The sequence below is a fragment of the Acipenser ruthenus genome, chromosome 14 (assembly GCF_902713425.1).
Source record: "Acipenser ruthenus chromosome 14, fAciRut3.2 maternal haplotype, whole genome shotgun sequence".
Classification (NCBI taxonomy): Eukaryota; Metazoa; Chordata; class Actinopteri; order Acipenseriformes; family Acipenseridae; genus Acipenser; species Acipenser ruthenus.
The window spans coordinates 21,460,643-21,480,363 of NC_081202.1; the positions used below are offsets into that span (position 1 = coordinate 21,460,643).

Sequence of the window (19,721 nt, forward strand, 5' to 3'; positions counted from 1 at the left end):
TGAAAGTTTCCCCTTGGTTTGGCTCAGATGAGACTGAACTGATCGGCCGCCAATGCTGAGAAGCAATTGCTACTTCCCCCAAGGGGAAACAAAAAGTAGGATAGCGGACGAATCGAAAAGATGAAAAGAAGTCCAGAGGTCTCCTCGTCTTACAGGGGTTGCCGTTCCTTAGAGACGTTGCCGCGGCCGTACTTCCAAGACTGAGTAGTGAGCTTTGCTGTGTAGTGAGCTTCATCCTTCAAGGGGAGACTGAAATGCTGGAAAAGAGTAAAATAAATAAACATGCAAAGAGGGCCAGGGGTCTCCCCCCTGGCCTACAGCGAGCCACCTCAGAGGAGTCAAGGTCACGTGGCTGGGTTCTGAGCTATGTAACACGCTTTGCTCTCCAGAGAGGGAGACTGGCATGGGTGAAAACAGAAAATTTCAGCTTGTAATGTTGGGAAGTGAGCTTCATTTGCCCCCCAGAGGGGGACCGTTGCAGAGCTGGAGGGAGGATGGAGGGAAACGAAAAAGCAAGACAGATATTTGGGGTGTGATTTATCCTTGACAGATATTTTGGCAGGACAGAATGGGCGAGGAGACCTAGTTCCTGTCCCCTGAACCACATACAAAGGTAACAATAATATTATCTCTTATTGTTGTAAATCCAAGTTATAAACAACTGGAAGCAGAAACCCCGGGAGCCTCTTTTATTGCTCAGATGTGGGCTGAGATGTTCTGCCTTTCAAAACCTTATTTAAGAAAAATAAAAAAATGCATTGAATATTGTTTTCAATCATATATTGCACATTTAGTGTAATTCGGTCGTACAGTCGTTCAGAATAAAATGGGTTTACATTAAACAAAAGATAACAGGAACACTGTAAAATATACTGTTAATCGGGACACCCACTTTATCACAAATGGCCCAAGGTGACAGAATGCAATTGTTAGATGTCTTTTGATTTATGATGATATTGGCAGTCCTTTCATTAATTAGAATGTATTTGACAGCGTAGCTAAAGATTACATTTAAATTATTATTGATTTCACTTTGGGTTTGCTAAGGGTGTATAGCTATTAAAGATAAATGCTGCAAGTTATAAATCCACAAACACACATATTATACAAGGCACTAAATTAATCTCAAGCCAATTAAAATACTGCTTATAAAACATATTTACACACTGTGTTTGTTGTATTATAGAGTACACAACTAAAAAGCATTGTGTTAGAAATATCTTAGAAATATGCTTGGGGATATGGAAGAAACAAGAACTATTACTCAGAATGTCAGCATAATGAAAAATGTGTTTTTTAATTCAATGTAACATGAATGAATGGAACATGGTTAGATATCCTGTTCAGGGCTGTGTTGAATGTACATAAGGCTATGACACACATCATGTATGTGTTGGCAAGTTTCATACTATTCTTTATTTTCTTTTTATTATTATTATTTGTTTATTTAGCAGAGACTAGGGTGTGTGAACTATGCATCAGCTGCAGAGTCACTTACAACTACGTCTCACCTGAAAGACGGAGCACAAGGAGGTTAAGTGACTTGCTCAGGATCACACAATGAGTCAGTGGCTGAGGTGGGATTTGAACCGGGGACCTCCTGGTTACAAGCCCTTTTCTTTAACCACTGGACCACAAACATTTAACATTTCAGGTGTTGAAAATGTGTACATTATCACTTAAGGACACTATGGGGGGATTTAAAAAAAAACAGTGTTATTGTATCGAACTCGTGGTATAGTAACGAGAGTTTAGTAGCAAGTGATTTTCAAACTAAATGTGTTAATTAAATCAATCCGTTATTGCTTTGAAATTGAGTCTGAGGTTGTTAATGAACAAATTCCTTGTTAAAAATCTTAATTGTCATGTACATCACTTCCTGGCTCAACGACTAGATAAGGGGAACTCGTTAATCAAAATGCATGTTAATGAGATCAAGAAAAATGAATGGAAGCATAATTCGCTGTTATGGAACCTACTAGCATACAGGGAGATGGCTCCCCTACCAGCAAGCAACAGCCAAATGGAAATTAAAAATAAGGGGAATATCTATTTTGTGTATAATTTGCAAACTTCATCCAGAATGTACATTTATTTAGAACACTTCACATATAAAATGCTGATTTACGATTATCTGGCGTGTGGGTAAAAATCGGACGGCACAGAAAAATAAAAAAAACACAAGTCATTTACCTTCATTAGGGGGATATTTTGCCACAGCTTACTATATACAACACTTTTATTGTGCATTTTGCAATCTTTTTTTGATTAAAAGAAAGAAATACCTTTTCTTGACATCTACTTTTGTATGTATTTTAGTATGTATGCAGTGTGGAGTAGTGGTTAGGGCTCTGGACTCTTGACCGGAGGGTCGGGGGTTCAATCCCAGGTGGGGGGGGCACTGCTGCTGTACCCTTGAGCAAGGTACTTTACCTAGATTGCTCCAGTAAAAACCCAGCTGTATAAATGGGTAATTGTATGTAAAAAATAATGTGATATCTTGTAACAATTGTAAGTCGCTCTGGATAAGGGCGTCTGCTAAGAAATAAATAATAATAATAATAATAATAATGTATGATTGTAGGCTATAGATAAATACGTTTCAAGTGCCATTTGTGTTTGCAGTTGTTAGTTATTATACATGTATATCATGTATGTAACACTTTACTATATATTTATTAAGCTTTTAAAATTACGATATAACTCTCTAACCCAATACACAGTTTGTTTCTAATTAATTTTTGGTGAATTTCTCTAATCATGCATTGGTACTCTGGTACTCTTTGTTCACCTCCGCGGTAAATAAACTCAACATAATTAGAAGTAGCCACCGAACACTTACAGTATTATACGAACATTTTATATGCATACAAACATGTGAAAGTGTATATTGTACATAAAGTGTGGGGTGAGCCTGACAATATTACAAATACATTTAGGCAAAATTCATGTCAATGATCTGTTGCCTGATAGTCCTGTCCCGGGTGGCTTTTCCAGGAGGAATATTCTGAGGCTCCAATGGTTCAAGATGAGGCGCTTCTTCCTCCTGGAAAAAACACACTATGAAGATCCACATTGAAGCTGATTTGTCGAGGCACCAAAACCAAATTTTTAGTAAACCAAAAGTTTGCTAGAGGTGTCAGCTGTCATATAATATACATACCCAGAGTTCATTGCGACAAGGCTACAGTTGCATTGATAATTTCTTGGTAGTAACATTACAATGGGTGCAAATAATGGTATATAATTTTAGCAATACATCAAACGTTCTGTAAGGTTACAAATGGTTAAAACAAGTGAATAAATCTCATTCATAACCACAAGTATAGAAAAGGCTAAAATATTTTCATAACTACAAATATGTAATTATCTAGGTAGTCATACAATACTGACCTACTAATATGGCATCTGGTGTATTGGGTATTTGAAGATGATTAAACACAGCAGATTGTGTCAAAATGTAAGTCATGACAGGAGCCAGGGAAATTTGCACATACGTTCCAGCTGTTATAGGATGCATCACAAATCACCTGCACGCTTAGTGAATGGAACCCCTTTGTTCACATATGTATGCATGGTGCTGCTGTGATTTGAGGGCAATGTGTGAGCAATCTATGGCTCCTATTACTCTGGGAAATCCAGTAATGTCATACAACTCCCTTTTAATATGTTGTAGCTGCTCCGGATACTGATATAATCGTTAACCCTCTTTATCAAGGTACCCGTCACCCAGAGAGATCGAAGGACAATACTACCAACACCTTCATATGCGGGGGGTACAGCCTTCCCCCGGGTCTAGCACGTTCTCGGCTGCGTGTACTCTAATTTTAACTAGTTTCAGGTATTTGAGGTAAGTAGCTGGACAGGGCTACAATTAATTATTTTGATCCCGGTTGGGATAAAATAGTATTTTATTATTGCATTTATTGTTGGAAATGTTGAAAACCTCCAGTTTAACCGCGTCTGATGGATTATTTTTCTCTAAAGCAGAATATTCAATAAAATTGTTCGAAAATGGTTCCAACCCAACCACAGCTGTATGTTAATGTAACACAACCCACGCCTTGTCGTGTGTTCTCTTACTTACGATGTTGCTACAAGGTTGTGTGTTAGTGGCTTCTCAGTGACTGCATGAAGCATGTGAAGCTAGAGATCTAATATAAACGCAGGTCTCAATCGGCCGCCTCCAATACGCGCCGGGTCTCCAGGCGGTTAATTGAAGTTTTACGGTATATATATATATATTGTGAAAGGACTCACCCACTCGAGTTCGTTGCCCCTTTAAGAATATGACCCAGCACACAGAAATTGAGTTTTCAGCGCTGATGCGCTATTTTTTTTAATAACACACAGTACAACAAAACACAAAATAAACACCTAGCTCTTTACGAGCACTAACTACACACACAGGAACCTAACTACCACAGGACGGCTAAGCCGTTTCCCTGTCCCAAAACTTAACCACACAAGTTTGCACTATACCTTTTTACCTCGGGACTGCCAAGAAGCAGAGCACTCCTTTCTGCCTCCTTCTCCTTAGCAGCCCCGAGCAGACTGCCTGCTCTCCTTTTAAACCCCGGACCTGGGCCTAATTTCCCAATAACGCCCAGGTGCGGATGATAATTAATAATAAAACAATTAAACAATTAAACTAAACAATAATACAATTAAGAAATCAATTAGAAAATCAAATGAAACAATAAAGCAACACAAATCAAAACTGTGCATTTCTCTCGCAGGGAGGTTTTAACCCCCTCCCTGCTGTCTCTCACAACCCTCTATCTTACAATATATATATATATATATATATATATATATATATATATATATATATATATATATATACAGTTTTATTATTTATTATTATTTATTTCTTAGCAGACGCCCTTTTTTTCACTGAAATTTTGAGGAGGCACTGCCTCCCTTGTCTCCTCTAAGGAGTTTTCACTGGTTTTAAATAATGACTGATAGTCTTGTACAGTTTGTACTGAACAGAAAAAGAGAGCTCAGCTGCAGCCTGTAACCTATAAATAGCAGGGAGAGTTTTTCCTATACAGACATACTGTAATTATTCACCACTTACTGTTTCCGATTCATGTATTGAGCACTATAGCATTACAAGGTGAAGCATGCTTTTTATTATATTCCTGTCAAAATACAAACTAACAAACAAACAAAAACTGGGCAATTTGTTATTTTTTTCTCATTTGTAGGGTTAAGATTGCTGTTAACATGAACAGAAACAGCCAACATTTGAATTTGTGACATATCCAAATGTTTTGAACTACCTTTAGTTTCCTGACTAAATAAGGAATCTTCTATTATTCGGACCGTATAACACAATCTTAAATAATAAAAATGCATTGGTCACTTTTTAAATAAAGATCATATGGAATTCTCAAGTGTGCATGCGTAATGTGACACGTGAATCCAGCTAGAGCTAGTATCTGGACCTTAGTCTAGATCTAGTATAGTAAAATAATATTTCAGCTACTCACTTTGAAATGAGTGACCATGTCCAGTGCCATGGCATGATGCAGGAACGTTGATCCAAAGTACTGAGACCTTACATGGTAAGCAGCTGGCTGGGCGCTGACAGATCCATATTTCCGGTACCTGACGTGAATGTCCAATTGCTTCATTTTATTTTTGAGGCTCTCATCGAATAATAGCACAAAGTTGGCTAAGCTGACTTTTGCCAATAACTTATCTTTAAAATATGGTGCTAATCCAAAGTTAACTAAATAGCTTGTCTTGTCTTCCCCACACGAATACGCCTGGGCTGCTTGACTGTCGGGAAACATAGCCTTGAAAAATTCGCTTATGTTGTCATTGGAATTGTAAGATCTGTACACGGTCTCCAGCGACTTGACTAGATCTGCGATCGATTTAGGCCTAGGCTGAGGGGTGGTCGTTTGACTTGATTAATGGTGTGATAGTGGAGGATTTATTTACGTTTTCTACAGCCTTTTTGTGAGTCTGGCCGGCCACATGAGTTCTCAACGCAGTTTTCCCCATATTCCTGAGGCTGCAGGTTTTCTTGAAAAGGCGGCATCGGAAAGAACACTTTTACGCGCTTTATCCACGAGGCAAACTCCTCAGTGGTGAGCCACTGCTTACTGAATATGCATTTCCCCATTGTGACAAGGCTTTTAAGCCTTAAAACTAACAATAGGCCCATTTTGATTCAATTCCTTCCAGAGTGATACTCATAATGTCAGCCGAGCAGCTTCAATCTAGGACCCATGATGTGCTAACTTTGTTGTGATGGTTTACTGGGGATAGAGGCAGCTACGTCAGCAGGTGGCATTACACTACTGTGTAGCAAACGCGCCATAGCAACTGTAACATGGCAGCAGTGTGGAGTAGTGGTTAGGGCTCTGGACTCTTGACCGGAAGGTCGTGGGTTCAATCCCCGGTGGGGACACTGCTGCTGTACCCTTGAGCAAGGTACTTTACCTAGATTGCTCCAGTAAAAACCCAACTGTACAAATGGGTAATTGTATGTAAATAATGTGATATCTTGTAACAATTGTAAGTCGCCCTGGATAAGGGCGTCAGCTAAGAAATAAATAATAATAATAACCACAGCGTCCCTGCTGCTGCTCACAGATGTGTAACCAGCGCCAGCAACGACAACAAACTGGCAGTTGCCACTGTATTAATCAATTTATTTTGTTTCTTCCAGAAATGACCGCTTGAAGTGTGATTTATTTCAAGTGCGTAACAGTACGAGCGCAATTCAATAGACATTACAATTTAACCGGACCGATTTTTCACAAATTATTGACTTTTAATGACAACAAAATACATTTTACTGACTTTTAAGGGCCTTAAAAAAATACTGGGAACCATGAGTGTGGGTGGGTCATGTAGTCCAGACCCAATGAGAAAGGAATAAAAAAAATAAAAAAAGTAAACATGTCTACTGGTGGCAGAATGTAATGTTGCTGGCGCTATATGAGGTACCCTGGCTCTAGAATCTAGCACCATTGCGCCACATTTACACCCCTGTGGTAGCAGTGTACATTATTTTAGTGAGGAAAAAATCCTTTTGTGACTGTTATAAATATTGAATTTCTGAAAAGTGCTATAGGGATAATGCAATGGAACAGAGCTTTTTTTGTCCTTATTTGTCTGAAGTAATTGCTATATGTGCCACAGAGAGTGAAAATCATTTTGCATCTCAAGCATGGAGAATTAAAGGCTGATTGATGCTAGCTATAGAACCTTTCCTTAAACACAAGGTTAGGCTGATTTGCAAACTAAAAGCAATATAAGCACATTTCTAATGGGCCATGAAACTAATAAAACAGCCTGGAATGTAATAAACCTCAGACTTTAAGTTACACAATACAGTATGATAACAAAACAAAGCCAATTATTGACTAGTTGATCAAATTTACTAGACAGCTTCTAAAGTTTTGCACAGGAACAAATAACTTATATGCTGGTAGAAGAATGTGATTATTTTTTGTTATTTCTTAGTAAAGAAAAGGCTTAAATTGACTGTTTTTAAGTCAGAAAGTTGACACAGCTGGGCCTGGTTCACCCACCATATCTGTCCTGTTCTGACTAATACCCTATCCACATTACCTAAATAATGCACAATCAACATGAGTTAATTTCATTCACAATCACATTTTTGAAATGTGATGGTGGAGTATCATGTAGGTTGTGTGAATAGTATTTTACTCCCTATCATTGTGGATTTCCCATACACGCTCATTTCTCTTAAGTAGCCTCTAATCTGATCCATTTTTTTTTTACGTGCATATAGTACATATATTACTATTGCTTTGTAAATGAGTTTAGCAAATATATATTTCAAGGGAAATGTCATGAAAAACATTTTGATGTTTTGGCTTTACAAGTCAAACAAGGGACAAAGTCCTGCATAAAAGATTAATTCTCAAACTGAATGCAGTAGGGATTCAAGGAAATGCATGCACATGGATTAGGGAGTGGTTAACATGTAGAAAACAGAAAGTACTGATTAGAGGAGAAACCTCAAAATGGAGCGAGGTAACCAGTGGTATACCACAGGGAATGACATTTAATAGAGAAAAGTGTAAGGTACTGCACGCAGGCAATAAAAATGTGCATTATAAATACCATATGGGAGATACTGAATTTGAAGAAGGAATCTATGAAAAAGACCTAGGATTTTATGTTGACTCAGAAATGTCTTCATCTAGACAATGTGGAGAAGCTATAAAAAAGGCCAACAAGATGCTCGGATATATTGTGAAAAGTGTTGAATTGAAATCAAGGGAAGTAATGTTAAAACTTTACAATGCATTAGTAAGACCTGACCTAGAATATTGTGTTCAGTTCTGGTCACCTCGTTACAAAAAGGATATTGCTGCTCTAGAAAGAGTGCAAAGAAGAGAAACCAGAATTATCCCGGGTTTAAAAGGCATGTCGTATGCAGACAGGCTAAAAGAATTGAATCTATTCAGTCTTGAACAAAGAAGACTACGCGGTGATCTGATTCAAGCATTCAAAATTCTAAAAGGTATTGACAATGTCGACCCAGGGGACTTTTTCGACCTGAAAAAAGAAAAAAGGACCAGGGTTCACAAATGGAGATTAGATAAAGGGGCATTCAGAACAGAAAATAGGAGGCACTTTTTTACACAGAGAATTGTGAGGGTCTGGAACCAACTCCCCAGTAAGGTTGTTGAAGCTGACACCCTGGGATCCTTCAAGAAGCTGCTTGATGAGATTCTGGGATCAATAAGCTACTAACAACCAAACGAGCAAGATGGGCTCTTTAAGAACTTTCTTATGTTCTTATGTTCTTATTTAGGTTACTTGAGTAAGAAGTATTGATTTTTGCTAAGAATATCATCATCATGCTGTTACAGTAGGTGGTTTCTCTTCAGTGATGAGGTGTAAAGAGTTGTAAGTGATAATGGGTAAACAAAATGGTAATTGACTATAGAGAAAATGGATCTCTAACTGCTAAACAAGTAGAATGATTACCTTTAGCATTTGGTTATCTTTTACACTACTATCTTCTGCTTCGGTTTCAGCTTTGTGTTAAACAGAGTTCACTAGGTTTACAAGTCAGTAACATCATATTTAGATTTTTTTTTGTTTTATGTGCAGATGCTTATCATGCACACAATCTCTGTCTTCCTTTGTCTTTACTTATACATGATTTGCTACTTTTATTAATGTTCAGTGTCATTTGGGATACAAACTGTGGTACTACTTATGCTTATCGAATAACCCCCCCCCCCCCCCCCCCCAAAAAAAGATCAGAATAAAAGGAAAAATAAAGTTACAGTCAAAGACGTGATGATGGACACAGCATTTTTAGATATAGTGTGTGTGTGATATAGATAGTGTGTACACACTCCAGAGCCAATATAACTCTGATATTATAGAGTAAAGTAAAAAAATAAAAAATACCCAACAGTTGCCTGCTATATTTAGACTATTTTAGGTCAATAAGAAAGGCATTCCTGCCTCTTGGCTATAATTAGGGAGGATGTTTCATTCACAGTGTTCTTTAATTACAAAGAGATTAATCCAGACCTACAGAGCATATGTAATTAGCAGTTTGTGGATTGATTTGTAACTCTAGAAATGACCCTTAACATTTTTTTTTTTCTTTTTCTGTAATCAGTTTGCACTTAATTGACAACCTCTCTTTTGGGCCTAAAGAATACACTCAGATACTAACCCACCCTTTAACCACCCTGACACATATAAACTAGAAGTGGTAAAATAATGTTTGGTATTCACATGGTATGCTGTCAGATACGCATTATAGACACCAATGCTCACCAAATCTGCCAAACAATCTGAGACCATGACTCTAGCCTCCTACCAAGTGGCCTGGAATATTGTCTGTTGAAAAAAACCCTACACCGCAGGCAAGTTTGGAAAATTATGTTATTGCTATCCTATGTCCAGAAAACAATCAACCGCAAAAGCAAATTTCAGACCTGCAACTCTCACGTCACACGGTAGAATGTAGTATCTCCGATCTAAATAGTGACATTGAACTACAGCTGCATTCAGAACTCCAACAATGTGCATATTTAAGCATCACATTGGACAAGTCGTGCGATGTTCAGGACAAGCCTCAATTAGCTGTGTTTGTGCAAACCGTGTCAGACGACGGTACTGTAAGAAAAGTGACACATCGTGTCACTTAAAGACAGAACCTGGGACGTGGACATCAAAGAAGGTTTACAGAAGCTTACTGCAATAGTCAACCATATCGTTTTTTCGTATCTTGAGCAATTAAAAAAAGAAGGTCCAATTTAAGCTGGACGACCTTTATTGTTTTTTTTTTTTTCATATTTTTTTCATATTTTTTCCTTAATCAAGCATTTTTCAGTAGGATGCTTCCCCAGGACCAGGCGCTTTTTGGCTGTAGTTGACTCTCTTCCTATAAAAATTCACTAAAAATCTTTTACAGTAGCATCTTGCAAATGGTGTCCTTTTTTTCAGAACACCCCGGGTGAACAGTATAAAGTACTTTAGAAACCATATAAACTTTTCACTTTTTTTTCAACACAATATTTCGTTTTTTTTATTTTTATTATGTATTCTGCTTAGAGATACGTGTATAAAAACGCGTTATTCTATAACCTGAGGGACCTTACAATATTTCTTGAAAGTTTTGTTGAAAAATATTGATGTTTGGGCAAATTACAAGACATTGTTTCACCTGAGTGATTGCAATGACACAATACACGTTTATTCTCAGGGTCTTCATAAGCAATAATGGACACTACTCTTGATTTATTTTCTCAAAATAAATATTTATAAATAAAATAATAGTTACTAATTTCATTATTATCAGTAATAAGGAGGAAAAAAAACGTACCTGATACATTTAGTTCATGAAATAGTATATGGTTATATCTACTCGTTTCTTGATATTTATAAATGTTATAAAAACATATATATTAAAACATTTGCTCTAAACAAGTTTCTGTGATGTTTTGTCTCCGCTGTAAACTGTCTCCGCCCTTTAGACACTTAGGCTGGGACCAAATCAAAACTTTGGCAACCCGCTAATCGCACTTAACAAAACTGTATTTAATAGCATTTTCTTTTTTTTGTAAGTATCATATTTCTTCTACTCATAAAAAGAAAACACTATTAAATACAGTTTTGTTAAGTGTGATTAGCAGGTTGCCAAAGTTTTGATTTGGTCCCAGCCTAAATGCCCCTCAGTGACATCACACAAGAAAGAAAAAACTATCAGGAAGTGAATGTCAGTCCCTCCCCTATCCATTGATGTGTGTTTTAAGCCTGTACTGCAAAGTATGGTGGCCCTGTAAGTCATCAAAACAAACTGCCTTTTTTATCATGTTTACGCGATCGCGGTCCTAGAATACGTCAAGATTAAAGGGTACATAAGGACCTTTTTATTTTATTGTGTTACATGTTGAAGTGTTGCTACAGCTGTTTACATAAGGTGTGTGTATAGTTTTATTTATTTATTTATTTATATATTTATTTATATTTTGACCACTTTTTTAAACTTTTACATTGCATTCCCTGCCTCAAGATGGCTTGCCATGTACCCGCAAGGACCTCTCAGAACTACATTTCCCATCATCCTCTTGCTCACTGGTAAATCCATCTCAGTTACATGTGTTCTCCATTTTCTTTTCAGCTAGTTAGTCACAGAAAACTTTCATGACCTGTTTTGTCTGGCTTTTGGTGTTTACTTTAGTTTTATTAATTTGTATGCTGGCTAAAGCTGTATTGCTGTATTTACCTCAGTATGCTGAGCTGTTTACATTTTCTTTTCTTTTTCACAGGTTCATGCGGAAGAAGTTTCAAAGTATACCTCAGGGTGGTTGTCATTCTGAAGTGACTGGTTTTGATTATGGGTTTCGTGTACGACAGGTGTATTGATTTCATGTAAGTTGATGAGGTTTCTTCAGAGAAATAAGTTCCAAATGGTTATGTTATCATGAGATGGAGAAGCTCTGAGTCAATGAGAGTCTACAGATATGGCAAAAATATTTGCAACACCTACATATTTAAGACTGAGATATAATTAAAAAAATAATAAATAAATAAATAGATGTATGAACATAATTTAGATATTTTATTTAACATCATGTAATCAAAGAAACTAAAAAATGATATCGCAAAAGTCTACCGGAAGCCATAATAGTAGTACAGTATTTCAAATTAGATTTCTAAAAATCATTTTTCAATTTGTTAGTTTTCCATTAAGTATATGGAAAACTACAAAGCAGTACGTAATTAAATAGTTTAACGTAACATTATTCATCAGGTTTCATTCAATTTTATGAAGCAACATTTGTTAATTCCATAGGGTGATGCAAAACTTTTGTCCATAGCTGTAGGATTTTGTCTAGTTATTAATATCCATTCGATAAGAGGTGGCCCAGCAAAAAATATAAAGATATCACTATGTTGCTATAAAAGAATGTTAAATGCGAAGAAAATATTTAACCTCTTGACTGCAACCCATTATATTATTTTTCTCTTTAAGAACTAAAAGTGAATTGATTTCTTTTACACCAGCATTTATTTTTGATTAACACCCACAGTGACTATAATTGTCAAAGTGATTCACCTGTGTTTTTATAGAGTTATTGGCCTTCATTAGTTCCTGTCAGTTCAAGTGGCTTGGGGTGGGAGTTTCCAATGTAAACAAAACAAGGCCGTATGTACTAGTATGAGCGGCTATGTGTAAAAATCACTTCAGAATGCCACTACCAAGCATGTTGAATAAAAGCACATGTATTTTATCTAAACATTGTTTTCCTTTTTAAAAGAGTCGCTAAATTCTTGATTATTCTTACTTTTGCTTCACATATCTCACTGTTTTATGACTTTGATTGGTCACCTGTCAATCAAACTTGGTAGACACGACACTGTAATCTCCTTCCACCAATGAAATCTGTAAACAATGAAATGACTAAACAGGAATTCTTACAAAATAAATGATTATAGATATAATGCACATGGTTTTATTTAGATAATTACTTAGATAATATCCCCCACTTCAGTCCTTCTCTTTCAAGGCTGGTGTTCCAATGCTTTTGGTAGGGCAGTGTATATAGAGGCACAGTTTAATTTTTTCCACCATTTATTTTAACTTGGGTGGAGTGACTACTATGATTTAGGATAAAGGATCTTTATTTGGTAGTAAGACTAGATTAATTGCAGAAAGTTACTGCATTAATTATCTTAACTCTAATGATCTTAACTGTTGTATTTCTACAATAAGATTTAAATGAAATGGTTTCACCAATCATCCTCAAAATTAAGTCCTGAGAAGGCGAAAACAAGCTGTTAAAGGTATTGTATGTCATGTTTCTAATTGACATGCCCAGGGGGTGCTACATTAGTCATTCTAGTCTGTACACTTGAATTAGTTATGTGTATCCGTAACATATTACTGCCAATTAACTGTAATCTAGCCCACCTAGGCCTTCAAACAGAAATTAATTATCTTTGTGCTACAGTCAGTTAAAAGTGAGATTAAATGGATTTTGAACAATGCAATAATGATAAATGATCTCTTAATTATTCATGGGACCTGAAGTTGAGACTAAGGGCCTCATTTACAAAAGGGCACTACATTTGGAGTTAGCGTAAAGTAGTGAGCTTAACGTGCGCGATAAATCTAAATTTACTGCCCCATTTGCTAACAGAGAACGCATTCATTTACGTGTACAGTGTTAGGCTAATTTACATACAATACCGTGCACATTACATGTACTGTGAGCGATAATTTAATGTGCAAGATAATGTCAGAGAGTTACCCGTGACCACCGTGCTATCAAAAGCCCCAGCAGTCCAGGCGTATCTTTTGATCAGTAGCTTATTGTGCAGGTGGAGGTGGCTTACTTTGACCGAAAATGAACGATCAACAGACACAGCACTCAGCGGGGACAGGCAGAGCCAATGTAAAGTGAAATTGCACTGCTTACCTTTTCATTTTAACACGTATTCCTTGTCTGATGTAAACAAAAAAAACAAAAAAACAATTCCTTTCTCCTTTAATGCATACAGCCTGCCCATTAATTTCTAAAATTGCAGTGTACTGTATCGTTTTTGAATTTTTTTTAAAACAACAATTATACAAAAGGAGTTTTAAATAGTCCTTTGGGGATGAAAGGATGAGTGTCAGTATGGTTTGTTTGGCTCATTGACTTCTAAATATATTTTGGAAAACATTTATCATTTATAGAAAATAATCATTTGATTCGAGGGATTTATTTTTGAGAAAAGATTTATCGCAGAGACAGAAGGGGTTAAATCAAGCTATGCATCCCCTGCGAGTAGACCCCCTAAACGTTTTTATTTTAGGCTTATAGTTATTTTATGATTCAACAATAGGCTTTACAGTTTATATTTCTTCAAAGGTTCATTGTAAAACAGGTGATCACCTTACAGTATATACTTCAGCTCCCTTTGTGTTGATCACAGGGCTAACCAGAGTTTTCAGGAATTTACAAAAGGTATTTTAAATATTATTATTTTTTAGTTTTAGCTCAGTTTCTTAAATTATATATTTTCCATGTATTCATTCAATTTGTACATCAGAAAATCTTTATGGTCTGCTTCCATTTCCTGAAAAAAATAAACAAAAAAAACTCTGGCTCTAGTAATGGCAATTCTTGGCTCCCACAAGTTTATGATAAATGTGCATTTACTTGCAATTTATTTCAGTTGTGCATGCCCGTTAATTATTTATCACTGTAATTTATTATTTCATTTTAATTTATTCGCTTTTGCTGGATTATATATTTCAGTATTTACCATTATAATAATAAGTAATAAATTATTAGTTCGCAGTGAGACCACAGCTGTTTTGGAGGAAAAAAAGTACATCTGAAGCACATTTTAAAATACCTAGCAGTACTGTAAGCCTTGCCATGAAAAATGAAAATCCATATATATACTGTATATTAATACTAGGGGTTTTAATCAATTCAGAATTAATCACACCTGTGGGCTTTGAGCGATTTAAAAAATAATTGATTGATTAATGTTGTCTACCTGAGTGCGGGATCAAAAAACTGGTGCGCGAAAAATAAATGTTGAAAAATGGCGCAGGGTACTTACTGGAAGGTATACCCAATATTTCACAAAATCAAAGAATGAAGAAAAGAAAAAGACTGCAGCTTGCAATATTTGCTCAACGGTGCTTTCCTTTCATGGAGTACTACACGTTTATTGTATCATAGTCACAAGTAAGTTGATTTGACTTTTTATTCAACATATTTCTTCAAACGATATCAGAAAATGAATATGGAAAAACGTGTTTGTCTGAAAAACTGTCTGGCTTAGTGATTTAATGACAGTGTATACAGTAAGTATTTGCTGTTACAAGCGTTAAAACTTAAGTTGTAGAAAACTAAAGGTTTTTCCAATGCTGGACTTTTTTTTTTTAATTTACTTTTAAATGTTACTTTATTATACTCAAAAAATCTAATTAATCAATCTTTAAAAAACATACAAACAAGAGTGAATCAGAGAAACAAATACATCTTGACATTCCAAGCAATCAAACACACATCTTCCACCTTTTCACCCCTTTATTGCGTTTAAAAAAACTATACACTTTCTAACCCATCCTCAGCACCCTCACCTTACCCCTAAATGTTCAAATTAAAGAGCCAGGTGTGAGCCATCCCTTCCCATAATACACCACAATATTAAAAAGTTAATATTTTGAGTGATTCACTTTGACTAACTTGCAATTATGAAAATATTTTAAAATTGTCATATTACATTTAAGCAAATATATGTATATTAAACATTAGTTGGCATTATGAAACACCTGCAGTAAATAGCATTATGTTAATACTTTGTATTACTTGTAATTGTCTAGATATTTCATATCACTATGATCATGTAGATCAGATGATTAATCGATCAATAAAAAATGTCAAGATTAAAATCCCTAATATATACATACATATACAGGGTGCAGGTGCTGACTAATCCTAGAAATATATGCATTTTCTTAATTATACCAGACCTGCAATAATATAGCAAGCTAGAGATTTACTCTACCTTTTAATATGAACACAGCCAATTCAATAAAATGTATTTTGCTGAAAACTATTCTCTCTGTAATTTTTACAAAAACAGTTTTTTATATATATATTATTCTTTCACAATGGCAATACCGTTAATATAAAACATATACATAAAAAAAAGCTTTTTATTTGTTTCTTTACACTTTTGCACTACCAAAAATACAATTGCCAAATTTCCAAATGATCTAGTCTGCCGCGTACCGCCATGTGAGATAGGGTCATTATATACTGTAAAACAGAATTTTTTTGCAGCAGCTTAATTTTGCTAATGGCCCTCAATGTACATTTTGTGATTACATGACTCAAAATCACAATCATAGTGTTTTAAGAAAAACCCCAAAAAACACTTTATTTATTGGCATATCAAAAACAAATACAGTACCTGGCTATTTTGGCTTGTGTTGAAGAGTCATACACATTATAATGTCCTCTTTTACGGGGTCGTTTGGTGGTCTCAATAACTTCTTCATTGGCAGATGCTACTGCTCTTGCTTCAGATGCCTTTTCTTCTGCATTTGAGTCAGGAGTTCCTGGGTTGTTTTTAAACTTTACCCAACGGAGAAGCATGATTACAAGTAATTTAACGCAACCAAGTAATACTGTACTGTATTCAAAAACAATTAATGGTTTGGTTCTGCCCAGTAATCTTTGGGACCAACACCATGGCATGAGAGCGTGCACGTGACAAATATAGGCTTATTTATTTATTTATTTATATATTTTTAATTGAACTCAAATTTTATCGTTGAACAGGTGAGCTGGGACAATGTAATTAAAAACTATGTGTGCCTTGTGCGGTATTGAATCCAGCCAGATTAAGCACATAGTTTTGAAGTGAATATTTCCAAAAGCTAATTTGTTGAAAGTAGAAAGGGGATATTTATATCAGGCAGTCAAAATGTCTTTTAGTAAAATGCTCAGAGACATTTTAATGAGGGCCATTTACATAGTTTTAATATTAATATACAAGTATTAATATTAAAGTTCACATTAAAATAAATACAATATTTCCATTATGTAAAAATATATAATTAAAAAATAAATGTTAAAAATGTTACTTTCTTCAAACAGCTGGTATTTTAATTTCGCTGTGCATTTTTAACAAATTGGCAAAGCACGGCAGGCAGAAATAAATAAAAGGTTAAGGGCTTTTTTATTTTTATCCACATTTGTAGCACTGCAAAATTGAGGTTTGTGTTTGATTTTGTGAAATACAACCAAATGTTTAATCAGTCTCCAACATTTCAATTTAATGAAACCACACTGACCCCCTGTCTGAAATGTATTTAAATTTAAGTCGTCAGGTGCAATATCATGTGATCCGCTAGACCTATATTAATTGTGTGAGTCTTGTGTTCGGTAACAATTACAAAAAAGGTCTCGGCAACTTTACAAGGGACCTGGACATGACAGCAAGTGCCTGTGCTACTGGACACACCTCAACACATTGACCAACCTGCCCATCTAGACAGTCTCCTGGATTGGCTGTGTTTTCAGAAAACCACCACTGGAAAGCAGGTCATGTCAGGTTGGCAGCACACTTATGCAACATATTGTCACAAGTAAATCAAATTAAATCAAAGACATTGGTCAGAAGACACCAGTTTCCACCCCTTTCCAACTGAAAATAGACTATATTAATTATAAAATGATAAGATGTACATATATATGAATTTATTTATCCTCACTGCCAGTCCACTAATCCATCACCTTCCTTTCATACTTAATAATAGTCCAAACTTGACTACTTTTGAGTATTAAAGAGAGGCCTGGGGAGCAATATTCATTTTGTTACATCGTGACTTTCGATGTGCTGCATAAGAGGTTCAGCAAATGCATAGAAATCGTAGTATTGCATATAATCCCAGTCTGCAGCTAATTAATAAATTGGAAGTTTTGACAGTTCATGTTCATGTTATTTGGCAAATGTCATACAGCACTTGTTTTCTATGGGTCTCCTCAAAATACATTTTTCAGTAATTTAAGATCTATAAAAAACGTGCTTGCACAACACAGAAATGTTTCTGTATACATATATATACATATTTTCCACATAAAAAGAGTTGGTACTTATTATTGTATTTTGCTAATGATATGTACTGTCTTGGGGCTCTTACCATTATCCTCAAAAGGCACAGTAATAAACTAATGAAAAGGATATACTGGTACTCAGCAGTGCTATTCTATTTTACACTAAAGCTTTTGGTAAGGGATTTTCAATAACAAACAAATTCCACTGGAATAGGTGTTCCTTCATTTTCAATTTCAGCTTGTCCCTCAAATAAATATCAGATGGTCTCTGCAAAATTAACCTAATGATGTTTTTGGTCCCAAAGTGGTCATGAGTAAATTGTCTGCCATTTAGGGAGGTTATAGTAAATGTATCATTTACATAGCAGGCAATTCAACTAATCTAAATTAGCTCAATGCTTGCTAACCTGAAGGGCTTTAGTGAGATGTAATGGCACTAGCTATAAACAGGCACTGCAGACAGGTGTCATATTCAATCATGAACTGACTTTTATTTTTATTTTTGTTGTACAGTATGCTAAACGTATTAGTTAATGAAATAAGAAGCAAAAGCAGGTGGAAATGAAAAAGAAAAAACACTTTTTAAAATGGGTTGATACCAGTAATTTCCTCAAATGGTTCCCCTTTGATTTTCTATAATTGCACAGGTTTTAATTAAAATAAATTAATGGCTGATAAGATTGTGAAACCAGCTGTAAAACTCAAATATTAGTACTAAACTGTAAATAGTGAAAATACATGTATTTCTATTTTGACGTGTCCTTTTTAGGATTCAATAGTTTCTGTATTATACAATTAATCATTGTTTAGTTTTGTGTTCGCTATTTAATACCAAACAATTTAACTTTAACATTAGCTATGTTCATCAGAATGAATCAGCTTATCAATATTTAAATCACAGAACACCAATTAAGCTCTTCCCTTTGGGTGATTTTTAATCCAGTACAAGATCATTATGAGGAAATCAAGGACTATTAAATGTGGCAGGTATAATAAAATTCTTCTGTAACAGTCTCCAAACAATTAAATATTTACAACCAATAATTTAGACAAAATATGCAAAGCTTCACATGCTTTGCATTATCAAGTGGTTAACACTTGTTTTAAAATCATCATTTGCTATCTATATTATAATTAGGGCCTCTGTTTTTCAGGTTTTATTAATTGTATTTTTTGGAGCTTATTTTTTTAGCTATTTTTGAGTTTTATGTAAATTGGGTTTTTTTCGGGGCTTTTGTTTTTGATATACTGTATGAAATTTGTGTTTTCGGTTATTTTCCAAAATGCTTGAGTGTTTTTTTTTTTTTGTTTCTGTCAAAATATGTATAGTAACTCGACAGTACTTGCACACTTAAGTTGTACCTTCTTTCCTTTGCTGTCTTCCACAACGAAATCCCTACGGTCACAGGCACATTCTACTTTTATGGGAATAGGGTAAAGTAAACGTGAATTGATTAACCATTTCCACAGTTTTCCCGGTGTTTTCCGGTGTTTATTGGCTGTCCACCAATTTCATTTTTTTTGTATCGCGGGTGTTTTATCGGTTAAAACCGAAAATCAGAAGCCCTAATTATAATAGTACAAATAAAACAGAACAACTATATTTATGTAAAATAAAAGGAA

The 19,721-nt window shown here is 35.3% G+C and overlaps 1 protein-coding gene across 2 annotated transcripts in view; it reads left to right on the forward strand.

Annotated features, from left to right (window-relative positions):
• LOC117419875 (chemokine-like protein TAFA-5) overlaps positions 1-12,761 on the forward strand; it is a 190,709-nt gene extending 177,948 nt beyond the window's left edge. For both annotated transcript variants that reach the window (XM_034033198.3, XM_034033200.3), the window contains exon 4: positions 11,796-12,761. In XM_034033198.3, the coding sequence (XP_033889089.1) occupies positions 11,796-11,846 (51 nt within the window). In that variant the 3' untranslated portion in view covers positions 11,847-12,761. The remainder of the gene's footprint in view (positions 1-11,795) is intronic.
• Positions 12,762-19,721: the final 6,960 nt, after the last annotated feature.